The following is an 18,023-nucleotide window of genomic DNA, read 5'->3' on the forward strand; positions in this document are numbered from 1 at the left end:
TATTTCCCTTTAACATAAACTTATGCTTATAGAATCTAAACATTAAAGGTTTTTTAAAGATCCAGAATTTAGCATAAGTCAAGGAAATCCATTTGTACTTCAGGTCTTTCTCCAAGAACCAGCGTTGCTGTATTACTGCCATTTAGTAGAATCTTATGTAATTTAGTAATCCTTCTTCCGTCCACCATAGCTTCAAATCCTGAGATATTGCCCAGCATCATATTGAAAAACTCCAAATCCTAGAAGTATACCAACAATTCCATTTTTATTCTTCATCTGTGTCAAGTCTTGATCCTGTGCACTTGTGCACAAGCTCTGATGGCAGGAGCCGCAAAGAGTAGCTTAGCAACAGGAACCATGCTGACAGTCTGGAGGGGTTTATAAGGATTTCAAGCCAAGACTTCCTTAAATAGAAACTGTACTCATCAGAACTGTAACTGGCCTTCAGCCGTGGATTTTGTATCCTCTCTTAGGTGACACTTGAGTTTGAAAGTATGAGGCAAGTTGAGTCAAATAAAAATGTCGCTAAGTCACTGTTCCTAGGCAATAACAAGCTGAATAAGAACCGGTTTTAGCTGGGCAAGTGTAGCACATGGAGTGTCATTTTGTATCCAGGTAGCACGTGCATGCTTAGGTAGAGATCATTTCCTTGCTGTTTTCTGTTAGTAGCTTCATTTTGATCGTATCACTGTTCTGAGGGGTGGCATATATGCCGGGGAACGCTTTGTGAAGTCAGCTCTTTTCTTCTACCTTTACCTGGGTTCCAGGGATGGAACTCAGGCCTGCAGGCTTGCACAGCACGCATCCTTATTGGCCAGAATGTCTTAAAAAAATCTCTTCTTTATTCAATTGTTTTGTTCTAAGTGTAGACATGAGAGAAAGGTGGAAAATGAAAGGTAAAGTATTGCTAATCTTCAAGCCATTAGTTTGGTGTTTTTGCTAAATTAAACTATGGAAAGACTGTAAATAGCTATGCTTTTTCTTTTTAATGAAAATGCTCATGAATGTGAGTGGTTTCTGAAAGATTTTGAACTTTTTAAATATTTTTCTTTTATGTGTATGTGTTTTCCCTGCATGTATGTATGTGAACTATGAGCATGCATGCTGTCTGTGGAGGTCAGAAGAGGGTTCAGCCACCAAGTTAGTGCTGGGAACTGAATTGGGAATCGTCTATGACCTAGTTAGGGTTACTATTGCTGTGATGAAAAAACCATGACCAAAGCAACTTGGGAAGGAAAGGGTTTATTAAAGCCCTATGCTTCCACATCACTGTTCAATTGAAGGAAGTCAGTCAGGACAGGAACTCAAACAGGACAAGAACCCGGGGACAAGAACTGTCCCCAAGGCTTGCTTAGCCTGTTTTCTTATAGAACCTATAAATTGGCTGCCCCCCCCCCCCAATCAATCACTGCTTAAGAAAATGCCCTACAGGCTAGCCTACCCACAACCAGATCTTCTGGAGACATTTTCTCAACTGAGGCTTCCTCTTCTCAGATGATTCTAGCCTCTGTCAAGTTGACATAAACTAGCCAGCACATTTTGTTAGAGCAGCAAGTGCTCTTGACAACTGAGCCATCTCTCCAGCCCCGGGATCTTGATTAAGTATAATCTTACTATTTGACATGGGAATATTTAGCCTCCTGTAAGAGTACAAAGTTAGATCTGGCCAAAAGGAACAGTTTAGTGCACAGTAAGTAAGCAGGATTTGGGAAACAAGCTAAGTGTCATTGCTTTATTGTAGCTTACAGTACTTATAAATAATGTAAATATGAGATCATGTTTACAGCAGAGCATAAGCTGATACACAGAATTAAGAATATCCTTAAATAGCTGCTGTGGCCTGGACTCTGTTTAAGATTTTAGCCTTTCCAAGTCCTCGTGGATCACTTTGTTATTTCTAAACTATTTTCCATCTCTTAGCTGATTTAACATAATGAAACCAATAAAGGGCTAAACACATTATGGTGATATTGTTGCCTTTAAACATTAGGCCAAAGTTGGGGGCAGGGACGGAAGGACAAGAGAGATGGCTCAGCAGGTAAGACTGTATACTCTAGCAGAAGACTTGGGTTAGATTCCCAGCACCCATGTAGGTAGATTACAGCTCCCTGTAATTCCAGCACCAGGGGATCTGATGCCCTCTTCTAACTTCTCAGGACACCTGCATTCCTGTGTACTGTGGCCACAGAAACATACACATAATTAAAAATAAATCTTAAAAAACAATTAGGCAAAATGCATTTCATAATCCTTAAAACATACACTTATAACCCCAATATTAACGCCTAGCACTTCTTTATAATTTGTCATGAAGAGTACAAAATACAGATAAAGTTGTTACTGGTTTTTTTGTTGTTGTTGTTTTTTCAATAATTCAGTTTCAAACAAACAAACTAACAAGCAAACCCAGAGGCTGGAGAGATGGCTCAGCAGTTAAGCACAGCTAGTATTCTTGTGGAGGACTCAAGTTCAGTTCCTGGCACCCACATGGTGGCTCACAATCATCTTTAACTCCAGTTCCAGGGGACTGGACTCCTTCTGACCTCTGAGGATACCAGGCAAATGTGATAATTTTTTAAAAGTCTAGTTTGTATCATGACCTAACGTATAGACATTTGTTGTATTTTCTCTATAAAAATTTCTTGAATCACTATCAAACATATTTCTCTTTAATATGATTTTTCTTTTTTTTAAATTCAATTTTTTTTTCTTTTGAGATGGGGTCTGATTATGCAGTCTTGGCTGGACTGGAATACACAGAGATTTGCCTGCCTCTGCTTTCCGAGTGCTGGATTAAATGTGTGCACCACCATGCCTGACTAGTTCTTTCTCTTCTTTTTCTTCTACATCTTTTTCTTCTTCTTTTATTTTTTAAAAATTTATTTTATTTTATTTTTATCTTTTTTTGGTTTTTCGAGAGATGATTTCTCTGTATAGCTTTGGAGCCTGCCCTAGAACTAGCTCTTGTAGACCAGGCTGGCCTTGAATTTACAAAGATCCTCCTGCCTCTGCCTTCCGAGTGCTGGGATTAAAGGGGTGTGCCACCACTGCCCAGCCTTTTTCTTCTTCTTAATGTCACTAATAAAACCTCTCATCATATTTGCTGGTAGATTGTTACTTAGTTGGCCATTTGGCTGGTTTTTGTCTGATTGCTCACATTTTAATCCCTGGTGCCAACACAGGCTACACTTTAAATATTTGTTCAGTTTAAGACCTACTTGGAAAGACCAAACAAAAGACACCCTTCTTTAAGATGTTGTAGGCAAACACACAGCAGATATTGAAATTTGAATATGTCCTAGAATAATGTTTTAACTTTTTAAAAAAATATTTATTTATTAATTTATTGTGTATACAATATTATGTCTGTGTGTATGTCTGCAGGCCAGAAGAGGGCACCAGACCCCATTACAGATGGTTGTGAGCCACCATGTGGTTGCCGGGAATTGAACTCAGGACCTTTGGAAGAGCAGGCAATGCTCTTAACCTCTGAGCCATCTCTCCAGCCCCCAATGTTTTAACTTTTAAGAGCTAAGTTTAAGCACAGCTTTGCTAGTTAAGTATTGTTTTCCTCTTCTGAATTTTCTTGTAACTTTTGGATATTTAAAATCATATTTTTAGAGAAAACACCATCCATGTTGCCAGGTCATTTTTTTCAAGTGTAACTTAATTTTTAAAAAGAATTTCATGACAAAGAATATTTGTTCTCTATGGTTTTTTGTTTTGTTTTGTTTTTAGAGACGGAGTTTTTCTGCATAGTCCTGGATGTCCTAGAACTGACTCTGTAAACCAGGCTGGCTTTGAACTCATCTGCCTGCCTCTGCCTTCTGAGTGCTGGGATTAAATATATATGCCACCACCACCAAGCTCTTTATGATATTTTAACACTATAAGATTATTTTTATTAACTTTATTTAAATAATTAATGCTTGGCCAGGCATGGTGGCCCAGGCCTCTAAAACCAGTGCTCCAGGGGCAGAAACAAGCAAATCTCTTGTGCATTTGAAGTCAGCCTGGTCTACAGATCGAGTTCCAGAACAGCCAGAGCTGTTACACCGAGAAACCCTGTCTCAAAAAAGTAAACAACAACAAGAGCAAAAACACATAAATATTCATTATCAGAAGAGGGGTATTATAAATGGAGAAATTAGTATTTCAAAGGTTAATATTTAAATCAATGTTTCATAGAAGGACAAAAGATGTGGATAGCTTAGATGTTCAGTTTTAGGGGGAGCATGTGTCCGTCCACAAGGGGAATGAGGCATGAGTGTTGTGTGTATTGATGCAGTAGCCGGGAGACCTCACGGCCGTGGGTGTATCCACTCACCATCTCTGCCAACGTTTGCAGTCTCCGCACTCCCCTGCCGTGGCTGCCTGTCTCTCTATGCTCTTTCTGGCAAATGAGCTTTTCCCAGAGTCTCTTGTACTACACACTGTCCTTAACCTCTGAGGCTTCTGTGAGTGGTGGATCAGAGCTAGTGTTCATTTTAAATCTGAGTGCATTTTTAGCTCTTTATGGTTAAGAATATTCTAGTTATTTCTTCACTGGTCAAATTCTGTAATGTTAATTTTATATCTTGGAAAACCAAGGTCTTAGGTGGTGGGTAAAGCCTTCTTAACAAAGCTTTTTGTCTGAGAGACTGAAACAGTTCCTCATTTCAGTGTTATTTATGTGGTCAGTGTTTTGTTTTCATTCCGTACTTCTTTGGTGCTGTCTTTGAACTTCTGTGTAGCTTAAATCCATTAGCATATTCATATGTTCTGACAATGCAAAACCTGTTATTGGCTTTTTTATAAACAGAACTTGAAATAAAGACATTCTGATCAAATCACTCACTATCTTACTAAGCAAATCATATGTGAAATACTTGATTACATATTACTACATATTAATGGCTTATGATATTTTTGAAGCCAATTATATTTACAAGCCATCGTTTAAAATGAATTCCAGAAGTGAGTCTTTTCTAAGACTTAGTAGCTCAAAAGTTCAGAGTCTTCTCCTTGCTGTCATTATTTCAGTCATTTGTTGAAGTCTGAGAGTGTAGTGGCATTGCCTCATTGCCTAATTCCCATATTCCTTTATTTTTTTCTGAGACTAATTGAGTACCGTGTGGTAGTCAGTTAGTTACCATTCCCTTGTTTTACATTAGCTTTTCAAAACCACCCTTTGATAACAGTGATTTGCATTTCCCAGGTAGTCCCTTCTGAGGCACATTACTTTCTGTTACAAGATGAAGTTAGTCAGCTAGATAGGAGCTCAGACTCTGTTGTGTGTCCTCTCCACCACTTGGCTTTAAGCAGCCTCTGAGCACTGAGAACAGAGTTTGGGGATGTTGGGGAGGAGATCTTTTTCTGAGTGCACGTTTAAAGTCACAGTGATATTTCTCCTGGCTGAATCACCGTGAGAATTTGGTAGCCCTGTCACTCTTGATTTTTTTTTTTCTGAAACATTCATTCCAGAACTGGTTAATATATTTTATTTATGTACATGCAATTTCTACTTATCTAAAGAGTTTTGCTGACATTTTTAATGCAGTCTTCACAAAGTGAGTTATGATTAAACTTATTGAATAGAATCATTGATACTTGAAATCACCAGAAAGAAGAAAAGACAATGAAAATGAAAAATATTTCTGATGCTTTCTACCAGAGAAATGTATTAATAATAACTTTACTATTTTCCTCAGTCTTTCTAATATGTATCTGTAAAGAAATTTGTTTCTCAATTATAAAATTATATATATAATTTAAAGAACATAGACTTACTATATTGGAGATCTTTGATATGGAAATACAGTGCTTCAATACAATTTAATAAAAATGTATTTGTGGGTATAGCACAGTAGACAAGCAGCTGTTACACAGTGCCATCCTTGTGTGCAGCTCCCCATGACAGGACAAGAAGACAAGGATTTTCACACCGCTACTTTACTTTAGATCCATCCCTTGTCAGCTATACTGAATTGTAGGTGCAGCACCTAGCACAGTGCCAGCCACAAGTGAATAGTATCAAGTTCCATAGGTTGCCTAGTGGCTTCTCTTACATTTAATCAAAATGTTAGAAATATTGGTTTTGTTTTTAATACTGTTTGAAATACAAGCAAGGCTCAGAAAACAAACATTCTAGCTGTGGCTTTTTCCATATATTACTGATTATATAATTAGGAATTTACCTTTTGTTTAGTAGATATTAAGTGAAATCAGAGCAACATGAAATGTGTTAGTCACTTAATGTTGCACACTGAAAGATTATTTTTAAAAGATAATTAGGATTGGGGACATGTGTGGTAAAAAGAAAATTTAACCAGAAGGTGGCAGTGATGAGCCTCCTGTTCTTCCTACTACGGTAATCAAAAAGTTTTCCAAATGTCATAACATGAAATGTGCATGTTTAACTGCTATTACATGGTGTTGAAACATTGGAGAAAAACAGTTGCTATTGCTTTATAAACTATGAAGAATGTATGTTTTCTCTAAGAAGGGATTAAGAATATTTTGGGTGTCTGTATCTTTGTCTGTACGTTCAGTTTTTTCTGAGTACTGGGGTAAGAAGTTATCATACATCTTACTGTGTGTAATTTGCATGTGTTGCTTTATGTTATGCATCATGTCTAGAAGGCATGCTGTTTTATGGCCTGCTTGCATTTTCCATCCAAATTGCTGGAAACTAATGAATGTTTTAAAGGAGCCATTCCTTTATCTATATCCTTTCTCTAAATTGCCTATTTTCAATGGAGAGAAATGGATTGATGAGAGAAATGGATTGATCTTAAATACTAATTTTTTGAGGCACTAGGGATCAAATCCAGGACTTTGCGCATGCTCAACAGGCACAGAGCTACGTCCCTGATCCTAAAATTGTTTGAAAGAAAATTATTAGACAAAGTTTAACATTTTAAAACAAATCTTAGAAAATTACTTGAAGCGTATTTCGAAGTTTTAATTTTGGCAGGGTAATCACAATTAACACATAAAATAGGATGGTCTTATAAGAGTGATGTTAAAAAAGCAAGAAGGAATGTTCTCCTTTGAAATTAGTGGCCGCCTTTGGTGATGGACAAGATGAAGATACATCTTTGCATAATCGTGCCCTTTAAACATAGAAAGCCTAGGTGCATCTTGCCAGAGAAATTGCATGAGTCCTCAGCATGATTGTTGACTGTCTTTTCCCCTTTCTTCCTGCTGTTCATTTTCACCCATAGATTTCTGTTGTTTGATTTCTTACCATGTTTCCTTTTTGTTAATTGCTTCATGTTGAATTATTTTTGAAACACTGTAAGCTAAGCAAGCTCCCCGTGTGGTAACAGCAGATACCTGTCTGTTTCACTGTTTAGTTCCTCCTCCTATGTCTCCATCGTCCAAATCTGTGAGCACGCCAAGTGAAGCTGGAAGCCAAGATTCTGGAGATGGCGCCGTGGGATCTAGGTATATAATTCTTTTTTAATATTTTAATGATAGAACAGAATGCATTCAGTGCCACATGCTGTCAGTGCTTTGGAAGGAGTCTAAATATTTATGTTGACTCATTACTTCTTAAAATCTAAACAGCATAGAAATACTCTTGTAAATTGGGGTAAATTTTTGCAACAGTATTTTAGCTGTCACACATTTATAGTAAATTGTTAAGTGGTTTTTATGATAATTTATATTAAAAATGGAGGTGTTCATGAATTTAAATTTGTTCTACTTAAACAAATGTACTGGTTATTGTGTGACTATTTTGACTACAAATAATATAGAACATCTTTGTTATGCTTCATTCCCAGTTGCTATTGAACATTGAAACAATTCAATTAAGCAGCCCAATTTTGTTTTATTAAGTAGCTGATTCTGTTAAATAGATAAAAAATGACCATAACATAAAATATCAGAGCTGGGTAGTTAAGAACACTTGCTGATCTTGCAGAGGACTCGGTTTAGGTTCTAGACCCACATCTGTCAGCCCACAGTCATCTGGAACTATAGTTCCAGGGCATCCAGCTTCTCCTGACCTCTGTGGGCACTGCACACACATTGTGCACATACAGACAAGCACGGTACATACACATGCACATACATAAAATAAAACATAAATTATCAGTGTTAAAGAATTACTACCAAGGAAACACTGATTTACTTAGAGGTTGTATTGAGCTTATGTCTGCCTCATAAAACTATATTCGTGCAGTTAGAGTAAATTAAGCTGGGTTTTGTATATGTGTGTGCCCCATACCTCAAAGCAAAACTACAGGTGGCATTGAGCACATTGGCCTCTCTAGTTCAATTTCTGGTTCTTTTTCCTTGTCGAGAAGGTAGAAGTTATCAGATCTTTTTCAAAATGTTATCATGGGATCAAAGAAATGAAATCTTTTGATGTACAATAAATATGAACATGTTATAACAAAACAAAAACTTGATTTCATGTTTGTTTTTAGGATTCTGCATACATGTTGAAATTTGTTTTTCAGAAATTTAGTAGTATTTCATCTTTTTTCTAAAAGCCATGTTGAGGAAAGTGTTGTCAGTTCTTCCTGTGCCTTGCTTGTGCATGGCAGTTGGCAGTTTCTGTTCAGCAGCACCCCTTCACTGCAGCTGAGACAAGTAAACACGACAGGTCAAATCCACAGTTGATTCAGAGTCCTTATTTGGGGCCAAAGTAAAATATCCTCCTCAGAAAAACATCTTAGCATCCTTTTAAAGGCCAAGTTATAGTCAGCAATAATGACTTAACTGGCATGTGCGAAGCCCTAGCTGTTGATCCCCAGCACAAGAAAAAAGGTTATTAAAATTTCTCATCTTTTTTTTCCCCCGTGCATGTGTGTGTGCCTCTCTGATTAAAAATAGACAATTAACTCTGAGAGGGAAATGAAACAAACAAAAACCCCACAACAAACTCTGCAAGTAAAAGGGGCTGGATGGCCCCAAAAGTCAACACTATATTCAGTTCTGAAATATCAGATTGTCATTAACAATTGAAGGTACAGAAATGGGCTGGAGATATGACTCGGCAGTTAAGAGTGCATCTTTCTCTTGCAGAGGACCCAGATTTGGCTCCCAGCACCCACACTGTGGCATACAACCATCTCTAATGCCAGTTCCAGAGAGTCTAATGCTTTCTTCTGATCTCTGCTGGAATCAGACACATATGCAGGCTAACACTCATATACATAAAAATAAAATCTAAAAAGATACCAAAAGCAAAACTTGAATTTGAGATGTGATTTCTGAAAGTGACCAATATAGCAATACTATTGTTGCAGGTAATGACAACTTTTATTTAAGAAAAAAATAAAGCTTTCTTTTGACAAGCAATATTACTCTATATAGAAAATACATATAATGAAGGCAGTTTAAATTAATTTTTATGACTACAGCTATTTGGTTTATGCTTCCATGCTCTTTGTTTTTAAGACAGGGCCTCAGCATGTAGCCCTGGGTGGTTTGGAACTGGCTCTGTAGACCAGGCTGGCCTCCAACTCAGACTCACCTGCCTCTGCCTCCACACTTGGCATTTCCACACTCGTCTATGCAAATATGTCAATATTTCTTTAAATACCTAATAAGCAGCTGATATTTTCAAGTGAAAGGGTTTTTTACTCTTCTACAACCAACATTTTAACAGTGAAAATATTTCTCACATGTTACTGTATTTTCTAAATTCTTTAGTATTACATGTTATCTTTATTTGAATAATTTATACTTTATGAGCTCATTGTTCCTCGTTTCAAATAGGAATAGAGGGATTATTTTAAAGCATTGTCAGTTTTTTTTAAAGGTAGTGTGTAACATTTATTTAATTTTTAAAGTTACTATGAGTTAAAAAGTGTTATCCTCCATGAATAACCTAGAAACTAGTAGAGAGGCCTTGGGCTGTTGTGAATTGGTCTGGGAGGGAAGTACTGGGGAGAAAACTGTTGTGTTGAACAAATAGATGTTCATAAAATTGCCAGCTTTATCTTAATTCCTGTAGGTTACCATGGAAGACAGATTCTCTGCTTTCACAGAATGCCATTCTAGTGACTGAAACATTAGCTTAAAGATGCTTTTTCTAAATGTTCAAAGGCGATTATGTATCTGTGCTTAATGTAAGGTATATTTTATGACTTTCTGTAATTTAAGAAAGCAAGTATCTTGAGAATTTTCAAGGTATTTGTTCTTACTAGAGGAAGAAAATAGTTTTTATATAAGTTTAGCAGGAAAGAAAAGAACTTTTAAATCCTAATTCAGTGTCCTGTGAAAGCACTGACTTACCTGAAAAAACTTTCAAGAGGGCTGTTTGTCCATCTCACACATAAAAATAGAAACCTGAATTTTGTTGATTTATCAGCAAGTTCCATAATGGGAAGATAATTTGTAGATGCTTAAAACTGTAGTAAATGATGCATTTCTAAATACACGGAGCACACACTGAGCAGCAGGGATGGTGGAGGAGTGCGGACAAAGGCCCCAGGCAATGCATGCAGTTGTTAAGGTGGCCCTGTGCACGCACCTGCAGCACCTGCAGCCGCTGGCCAGGGAGTCCAAGTTAGTTCTCACAAACAGGCGAAGGTAGAGTGGACACTGCAGCACAGGCTGCTGTTTAAATGACAGACGTTTCTGCTGGTGCTGCGGATCATTTGCAAGGCAGCAGAAAATGCTGCGCTTTCAGTTTTGCATGTTGGAAGTTGTGTTTCATTGTTTACTGTCTTAATCACTTTTGTTCTAAAATTTAAGCGATAGCTGTTGAGTCAGGCAATCCAGGCTTATCTCCCCCCCTTTTCCCCCTACTTTTGATTAGTTTATTTTTAAGAATTAGGATTATACTTTATATGATTAAAAAACCTTTTAATACATATAATCACTTATTTTGGATGGAGTATTTTTTAGTACTTGCTGTATTCTGAAATGAAGTGTTGCTCAATTTTAGACTAAAATGGCATTCTCAACAAGGAGGTTTATGTTATTGGTCAGCCTTTGTGTAATGTAGAGGCTGTTGACAGAACATTCCTTGGAGACCATCTCATCAAACTGCTTTTGGTTTAACAAAGCCTAAGTTTGTTGCTGTTCCTTGCTCAGTACAAAGTCGGTCTTCACTGCCCTCTTCTCTCATTGCATACATACAACCCTTTTAAAACCCAAGAGCTTTCTTCGTAAGAGGAATGAGTTCTCTTATTTCATCTAATTGTTTTTCATTGATAAATTATGCAGGCAAGCTGAGAAACCATTTGTTGTATTAAAATTTATAGAATTAAAGCTAGTTGTGTGTTTTATAACTTGTATAAATGAGAGGCAGGTACCCCACAAAATGCTGCTGTTACATGGAGAGCTGCACGGTGCCTTTCATCTGGAGCTGTGGACTTGACAAGTGTGGCCAACACACAGAAATGCCCGTGCGATAAAGTACCTTTTGTCTTAGGTGGAAAAGATCAGATAGAATAAAACAGCACTGACTTTATTTAGGATTGAGATTCTCCAAAAGTTAGGTAAATTTTTTTGAAAGGGAAAAAAAATCTATTTTTTTCCTAGATAAAGAAATCTTAGTTCTTTTCTAAAGCAGTGACATGTAAGCCCAAGGCAGTGCTTAACCCATGAATTACAGCAAGGTCACACTTTGGAAACGTTAGCTACTTTGTGTCCCAGTGGAATAGTCTTGGTTTTCTTACCAAAAGGCTTATGTGTTGACTCATTTCCTTTACCAGTATGGCAATTTCCTGCACACATTTAAAGCTTTGGGCAAGAATATGTTAACTATTTTTACTAATCTTTTTTTCATTAGGAATCTCAAAACTCTTTTTAACTCTTTCATAGCCTGTTTTGTTTACCATCCATAAATAATGTATATTTGGTTTGTGTGCCATAGCTGTTTGTGTCCCTTTTTGCGCAATACTAATTTCCTACATTGTGAAGATACATTGAATTGTTCTGGGTTATATGCCTGAATGCTTAACCACCTTGATGCTTTTTGTGTGCACTGGAGCATTGGAGTGATACCTAGTGTGAGGGCTTTGTTTGAGTCTTACTAACAAACACACGTAGTTCTTAGTTGTAAATAGTGCTTTAGTATTAGCCGTTTGTAGAATGCATTTGCTTGACTAACTTCTGACCTTTTTCACTAATGCTTCATGGTTGTCCTACAACCATTTAGGACGCTGCACTGGGATACAGATCCATCAGTTCTTCAGCTTCACTCAGATTCCGATTTGGGGTATTGCATAGATTTATTACCTTCTCTCTTTAATAATTCACTTGCTTCTTTGTGAAACTGTCCTAATTTTACTTTGCTTAAGTTTCTAATATTGTGTCTAGTTAAGACTAGAGTTATGTTTTACTGTGACATCTCATTTATCCTTTTAATTGAATAATTTATCCTTGTAATTGAATATTTTCTGAGTTACTTGATATGAAAATTAATTTTTCTATAATAAAATGAATCAGAAAGTCTAAAGTCCGGAAAGGAAAAGGATACGTTAGTCCCTATGCTCTGGCCCTGGACTCTGCTTGTTTGCTTATTGTATCACTGTTTCAGTCATTATTCTGGGCTCCAGCACAAATGAAAGTATTTGCTGTGGCCATTGTACCTGACTAAGATAGCTCTTTTCCCTTGGGGATTTGCAGATTCTGAAATATGTACTTGAACATTGCAGCGGAAGCAAGAATAGATAAGCCTAGATTACATACAGGGAAGTCTGCTTGCTCTGTCTTCTCCTCCTCCTTCCCTTGGTTCCTTACTTTGTAAATGTTGCTTTTGGAGACGTGAGGTATTACCTTTGCTCTTCTAGAAAGTCTTAGAATTAAAAAAAAAATGTTGTTTCCTTTTGCTATCAGGTTTATTGTGCTTTCAAGGTAGTAATTTGTTCTTAATAATGTTAGCCCGCCCTCCTTCTTCTAGGTAAGTGAGCGCTTTATTCTTTAACCGTCTGCATCTTAAAAGTCAAGAGTATAAAATTCTTATTTCAAACTTTATTCTTAGACTACTCTAGATTGCTTCAAGTATTCTTAAATTTTACCATTTAATTATTTGAAAATACTTTTTCTCCCATGACTAAGATATTCCTGAAGTAAAAAACACATTAAAAATGTTTCATGGCTCACATAGAGTACCTTAGAGCAAGAATTTTTGTTTTTTTTTTTTTTTTTTTAATTTTCTTCTTTTGAGATGATGTTTTCTGTAGCCCAGGCTGGCCTCAACTACTGAAACCAATGCTCATGTCTCCCAAGTACTAGGATTACAAATGTGTGCCACCTTGCCTGGCTCACGAATTAATTTTTCAGTGTGTTAATTTTATTCCATTTTTAAAATAAAGAATATAATATAGTCACTAAATAAAATGGAAAATATTTATATGTATTAACAGTGACAAAAATTGAAAAAGATATGTTTATAAAATGTGAGACATTTATTTCAGATACTAGGAAAGTTGCAATAATGTCTGTATTAGATGTCCTTTCAAGAGGATTTCATGATTAAGAACTTTTGGCAGTTGGGAAGCATACTTTAGTTTATAATTTAAATGCCTAACAACCAAGTGAAAATTCCCTGAATAGCTAAAACGAGATATTTTTCTTTTGGTTTATATTTCAACTCTCCTGCTATTTCCTCCATTTCACTAAATCAGAAGAGACTTCTGTAGTTTCATCATATTCAAGAAACCTGTTATTTAGGCTTAGAATATTTCAACCTTAGTTTGTTCACTATGAATCACAGATAATATTGACTATGTAGAGTTTGAAAAAATTAATAATTTATTTTAAAATCCACACCGATGTGATTCTAGTGTCTACTAAAAGTAAGAAGTAGAAAAAATGTCTGTCGAGATGGCTTGGAGGAAAGGCACGCCATGCTAGCCTGGCCACCTGAGTTCAGTCCCTGGAACCTGCATCAGGCTGATGGAGAGAAGTGACTCTCAGAGTTGTCCTCTGACCTACACGCATGCACACGTGCACACGCACACTATAAAAACTTTTCAGTCTTAAAGTCAGAACCTGGCACTGGTGAATGCAACTACACAAGGCCTGGGTGAGGTATTTGACTCTTCATAGTTGCTGGTTCTTCCAGCCTACCTACCATGTTTAGGAGTCCATTCTGAAACTCCTATTCTTTCAAACTGTATACATAATAAATAAATAAATTGTTGATAATAATAAAAACACCAAATTGGTTTTTAAAAGGAAAAAAGGTGCCCTGAGTGATTTATCTTTTGTCTGTGCTGCCTTCTAATCCTTTTGCTAAGATAAAGCCGGTTCATCTCTCACCTCATATTTCTCTAAGTAACACAGGGTTTTACATTTCAGTGCCAGATACATGTGAATGTTCGTTCTTAAGTTTTGAAAATAGCAAACTTGTTGTAAAATTTATCTTTCATTGTGTTTAAATGCATTTCTATTCACTCATTTAGACGAGGACCTATTAAACTTGGAATGGCCAAAATTACTCAAGTTGACTTTCCCCCTCGAGAAATCGTCACGTATACAAAGGAGACTCAGACCCCCGTTGCAGCTCAACCCAAAGAAGGTGAGTTTCTGTCCTTAATATGGCTGCCGTTACGACTGTGTTAAGTGAGTAGATTGGGTTAAGTGAGTAGACTGTGTTAAGTGAGTAGATTGGGTTAAGTGAGTAGATTGGGTTAAGTGAGTAGACTGTGTTAAGTGAGTAGATTGGGTTAAGTGAGTAGATTGGGTTAAGTGAGTAGACTGTGTTAAGTGAGTAGATTGGGTTAAGTGAGTAGACTGTGTTAAGTGAGTAGATTGGGTTAAGTGAGTAGACTGTGTTAAGTGAGTAGACTGTGTTAAGTGAGTAGATTGGGTTAAGTGAGTAGATTGGGTTAAGTGAGTAGATTGGGTTAAGTGAGTAGACTGTGTTAAGTGAGTAGACTGTGTTAAGTGAGTAGATTGGGTTAAGTGAGTAGACTGTGTTAAGTGAGTAGACTGTGTTAAGTGAGTAGATTGGGTTAAGTGAGTAGACTGTGTTAAGTGAGTAGATTGGGTTAAGTGAGTAGATTGGGTTAAGTGAGTAGACTGTGTTAAGTGAGTAGATTGGGTTAAGTGAGTAGATTGGGTTAAGTGAGTAGATTGGGTTAAGTGAGTAGACTGTGTTAAGTGAGTAGACTGTGTTAAGTGAGTAGATTGGGTTAAGTGAGTAGACTGTGTTAAGTGAGTAGATTGGGTTAAGTGAGTAGATTGGGTTAAGTGAGTAGATTGGGTTAAGTGAGTAGATTGGGTTAAGTGAGTAGACTGTGTTAAGTGAGTAGACTGTGTTAAGTGAGTAGATTGGGTTAAGTGAGTAGACTGTGTTAAGTGAGTAGATTGGGTTAAGTGAGTAGATTGGGTTAAGTGAGTAGATTGGGTTAAGTGAGTAGATTGGGTTAAGTGAGTAGACTGTGTTAAGTGAGTAGACTGTGTTAAGTGAGTAGATTGGGTTAAGTGAGTAGACTGTGTTAAGTGAGTAGATTGGGTTAAGTGAGTAGATTGGGTTAAGTGAGTAGATTGGGTTAAGTGAGTAGATTGGGTTAAGTGAGTAGACTGTGTTAAGTGAGTAGACTGTGTTAAGTGAGTAGATTGGGTTAAGTGAGTAGACTGTGTTAAGTGAGTAGATTGGGTTAAGTGAGTAGACTGTGTTAAGTGAGTAGATTGGGTTGTTCTTTTCCTTATCTTTGGTTTAGTTTTTGCTTTTGCTTTTCAAGACAGGGTCTCTGTGTAGTCCTGGCTGTCCTGGAACTCATTTTGTAGATCAGGTTGGCCTCGAACTCACGGAGAGCTACCTGCCCTTCTCTCCTGAGTGCTGGATTAAAGGCGGGCACCACCACCAGCCTCTTCTTTTTCTATGATGTTTGGCGTTTAGGGGTGAAGGAGTGTGGAGTGTGGTATATGCATGCACACGGAGGCCAGAGGAGGATGAGTGTCCTCTATCACACGGAGGCCAGAGGAGGATGGGTGTCCTCTATCACACGGAGGCCAGAGGAGGATGGGTGTCCTCTATCACACGGAGGCCAGAGGAGGATGAGTGTCCTCTATCGCACGGAGGCCAGAGGAGGATGGGTGTCCTCTATCACACGGAGGCCAGAGGAGGATGGGTGTCCTCTATCGCACGGAGGCCAGAGGAGGATGGGTGTCCTTTATCACACGGAGGCCAGAGGAGGATGGGTGTCCTTTATCACTTTGCCTCATTACCTGGACACACAGATTCTGCCTCATTGAACCTGGAACTACACTGGCAACTAGCAAGCCCCAGCTATCCTCCTGTTTCTGTCCTTCATAACACCGGAGGTAACAGGCACACACACGTGGTCCTGCCTGGCTTTTTTTTTTTTTAATGTAATACAGGAACATGTATAGACCTAATTCTTAAGCTTCCTTTTATTATTTAAGAATTCTGTTGAGGGCTGGCGAGATGGCTCAGCGGTTAAGAGCATTGCATGCTCTTCCAAAGGTCCCGAGTTCAATTCCCAGCAACCACATGGTGGCTCACAACCATCTGTAATGACGTCTGGTGCCCTCTTCTAGCATGTGGGCATACACGCAGACAGAATATTGTATACATAATAAATAAATAAATATTTAAAAAAAAAAAGAACTCTGTTGATTATTGAGTAGCCTTTAATAAGGGTGTGATTCAGAGCCCTGTGGACAGAGCCTCATGTTAAATGTGGAGGCTCTTAAACCGGAGTACTTATTTTTAAGAGGATTAATTTTTAAAGTATCATTAAAAAGTTAATGGCTCAAGCACAAAGAAATATGATCACTTTTTTTTAGCCAGCTAAGCTAATGAGTTTATGTTACACATAAGGAGACTTAAATAGGATTCTGAGTGTAGGTCCACAATCTCTATCTAAAACCTTTGGGGCAATATATGTATTGGGTTTGTAACCATTCAGCTTTCAGGAAAATGGTAAAGTATATTACCATACATTACAATGTCATCTTGGACATTTACGTTCCAGAAATAAAAGCTGGAAGCATACTAAATGAAATAAATAATAATTACAAATAGCTTCTCCCATGATCTGTCAGTGTTAGCCACTAAGTAAGTTAGGTTTTTAGAACTGTTGACAATTTGGGAATTTTGCATAAGGCATTGTGGGCACATTAAAAACTACTCTTCTAATGGCTCATGTATAGGGAACAATTTTTCCTAATGAATTATAGAAAATCAAGTGTGTAAATGTAACCTAATGTTTAATTTATCTTTAAATTTTCAGTTAAAAAAATTACAGGAAATCAAAAAAAAAAAAGAAAAAAAAAGAAAGAAAAGAAAAAAGAAAAAGAAAAAAATTACAGATAAGTTGAGGGCCCACAAGCTCAAGATAAAAACTTTTTTTATTTTGTTTTGTTTTTCCCCAATTTTGGAATTATGCAGGGTGAGTGGCCTTTAGCAGTATTTTACTTTAACTTTGCCGACTTTTCCCTGAGCCTAGGAACTATTTCTTCTTGCTGTGATGCCTGTGTGTAGCATGTGGTGGGGACTGACTGCCCACGGTAGTCAGTGTTACCTGTTTAGGAGAACACGCTTCACCTGGGTACTTCATTCTCCTGCTTTCATGTGTGTTCTTAGGCTCAGAAGGGAAACCATTACATAGTCTCCTGGATAGCCTTCTTGAATTCCATTTTGTGTCACTGTAGAGACTTAAGCACGTGTCCACTTTGTGTTCTTTGTGGCCCTCTGATCTGAACTCAGTTGAATCTGTCAGCATCTCTTAAGTATATTATTGAAGCTAGCTGTTTATAATAGTCCTCGAAATGCTTAAATCTTGAGAATTTTTTAATTCTGTTTAAATCAGTGGCTGAAAGTCTAACTGTGCAGTCCTCACCACACACTAGGTATTGTATTTCTAACCCTGTCACCAATCTTGAAGGTTGGGGTCGAGAAGACATGGCTCAGTAGGTCAGAGCTCTTGGTGCTCTTCCAGAGATCCTAGTTACCACATTGCGTCATCTGCACTATCTCAGAAATCCTCATCCAGGGTATCTGATGCCCTCTTTTGGTTCCTGTGGCCATGTATACACAGGTGGTACCTGTATGTAGGGCATGTGTGTATACACACACATTCATGCCCGCTCACACACAT

The 18,023-nt window shown here is 37.5% G+C and overlaps 1 protein-coding gene across 5 annotated transcripts in view; it reads left to right on the forward strand.

The window, feature by feature from the left end:
* Positions 1 to 18,023, forward strand: part of Dync1i2 (dynein cytoplasmic 1 intermediate chain 2) — a 53,028-nt gene that overhangs the window by 9,790 nt on the left and 25,215 nt on the right. For 2 of the 5 annotated variants that reach the window (XM_041631485.1, XM_041631484.1), the window contains exons 4-7: positions 6,531 to 6,548; positions 7,338 to 7,428; positions 12,107 to 12,166; positions 14,358 to 14,473. In XM_041631485.1, the coding sequence (XP_041487419.1) occupies positions 6,531 to 6,548; positions 7,338 to 7,428; positions 12,107 to 12,166; positions 14,358 to 14,473 (285 nt within the window). The remainder of the gene's footprint in view (positions 1 to 6,530; positions 6,549 to 7,337; positions 7,429 to 12,106; positions 12,167 to 14,357; positions 14,474 to 18,023) is intronic. The other 3 variants (XM_041631487.1, XM_041631486.1, XM_041631488.1) reach the window with 3 other exon arrangements.

Source organism: Microtus oregoni, unplaced genomic scaffold (genome assembly GCF_018167655.1).
Source record: "Microtus oregoni isolate MIOR12 unplaced genomic scaffold, Mior012 000037F_ref0000500, whole genome shotgun sequence".
NCBI classification, from domain to species: Eukaryota; Metazoa; Chordata; class Mammalia; order Rodentia; family Cricetidae; genus Microtus; species Microtus oregoni.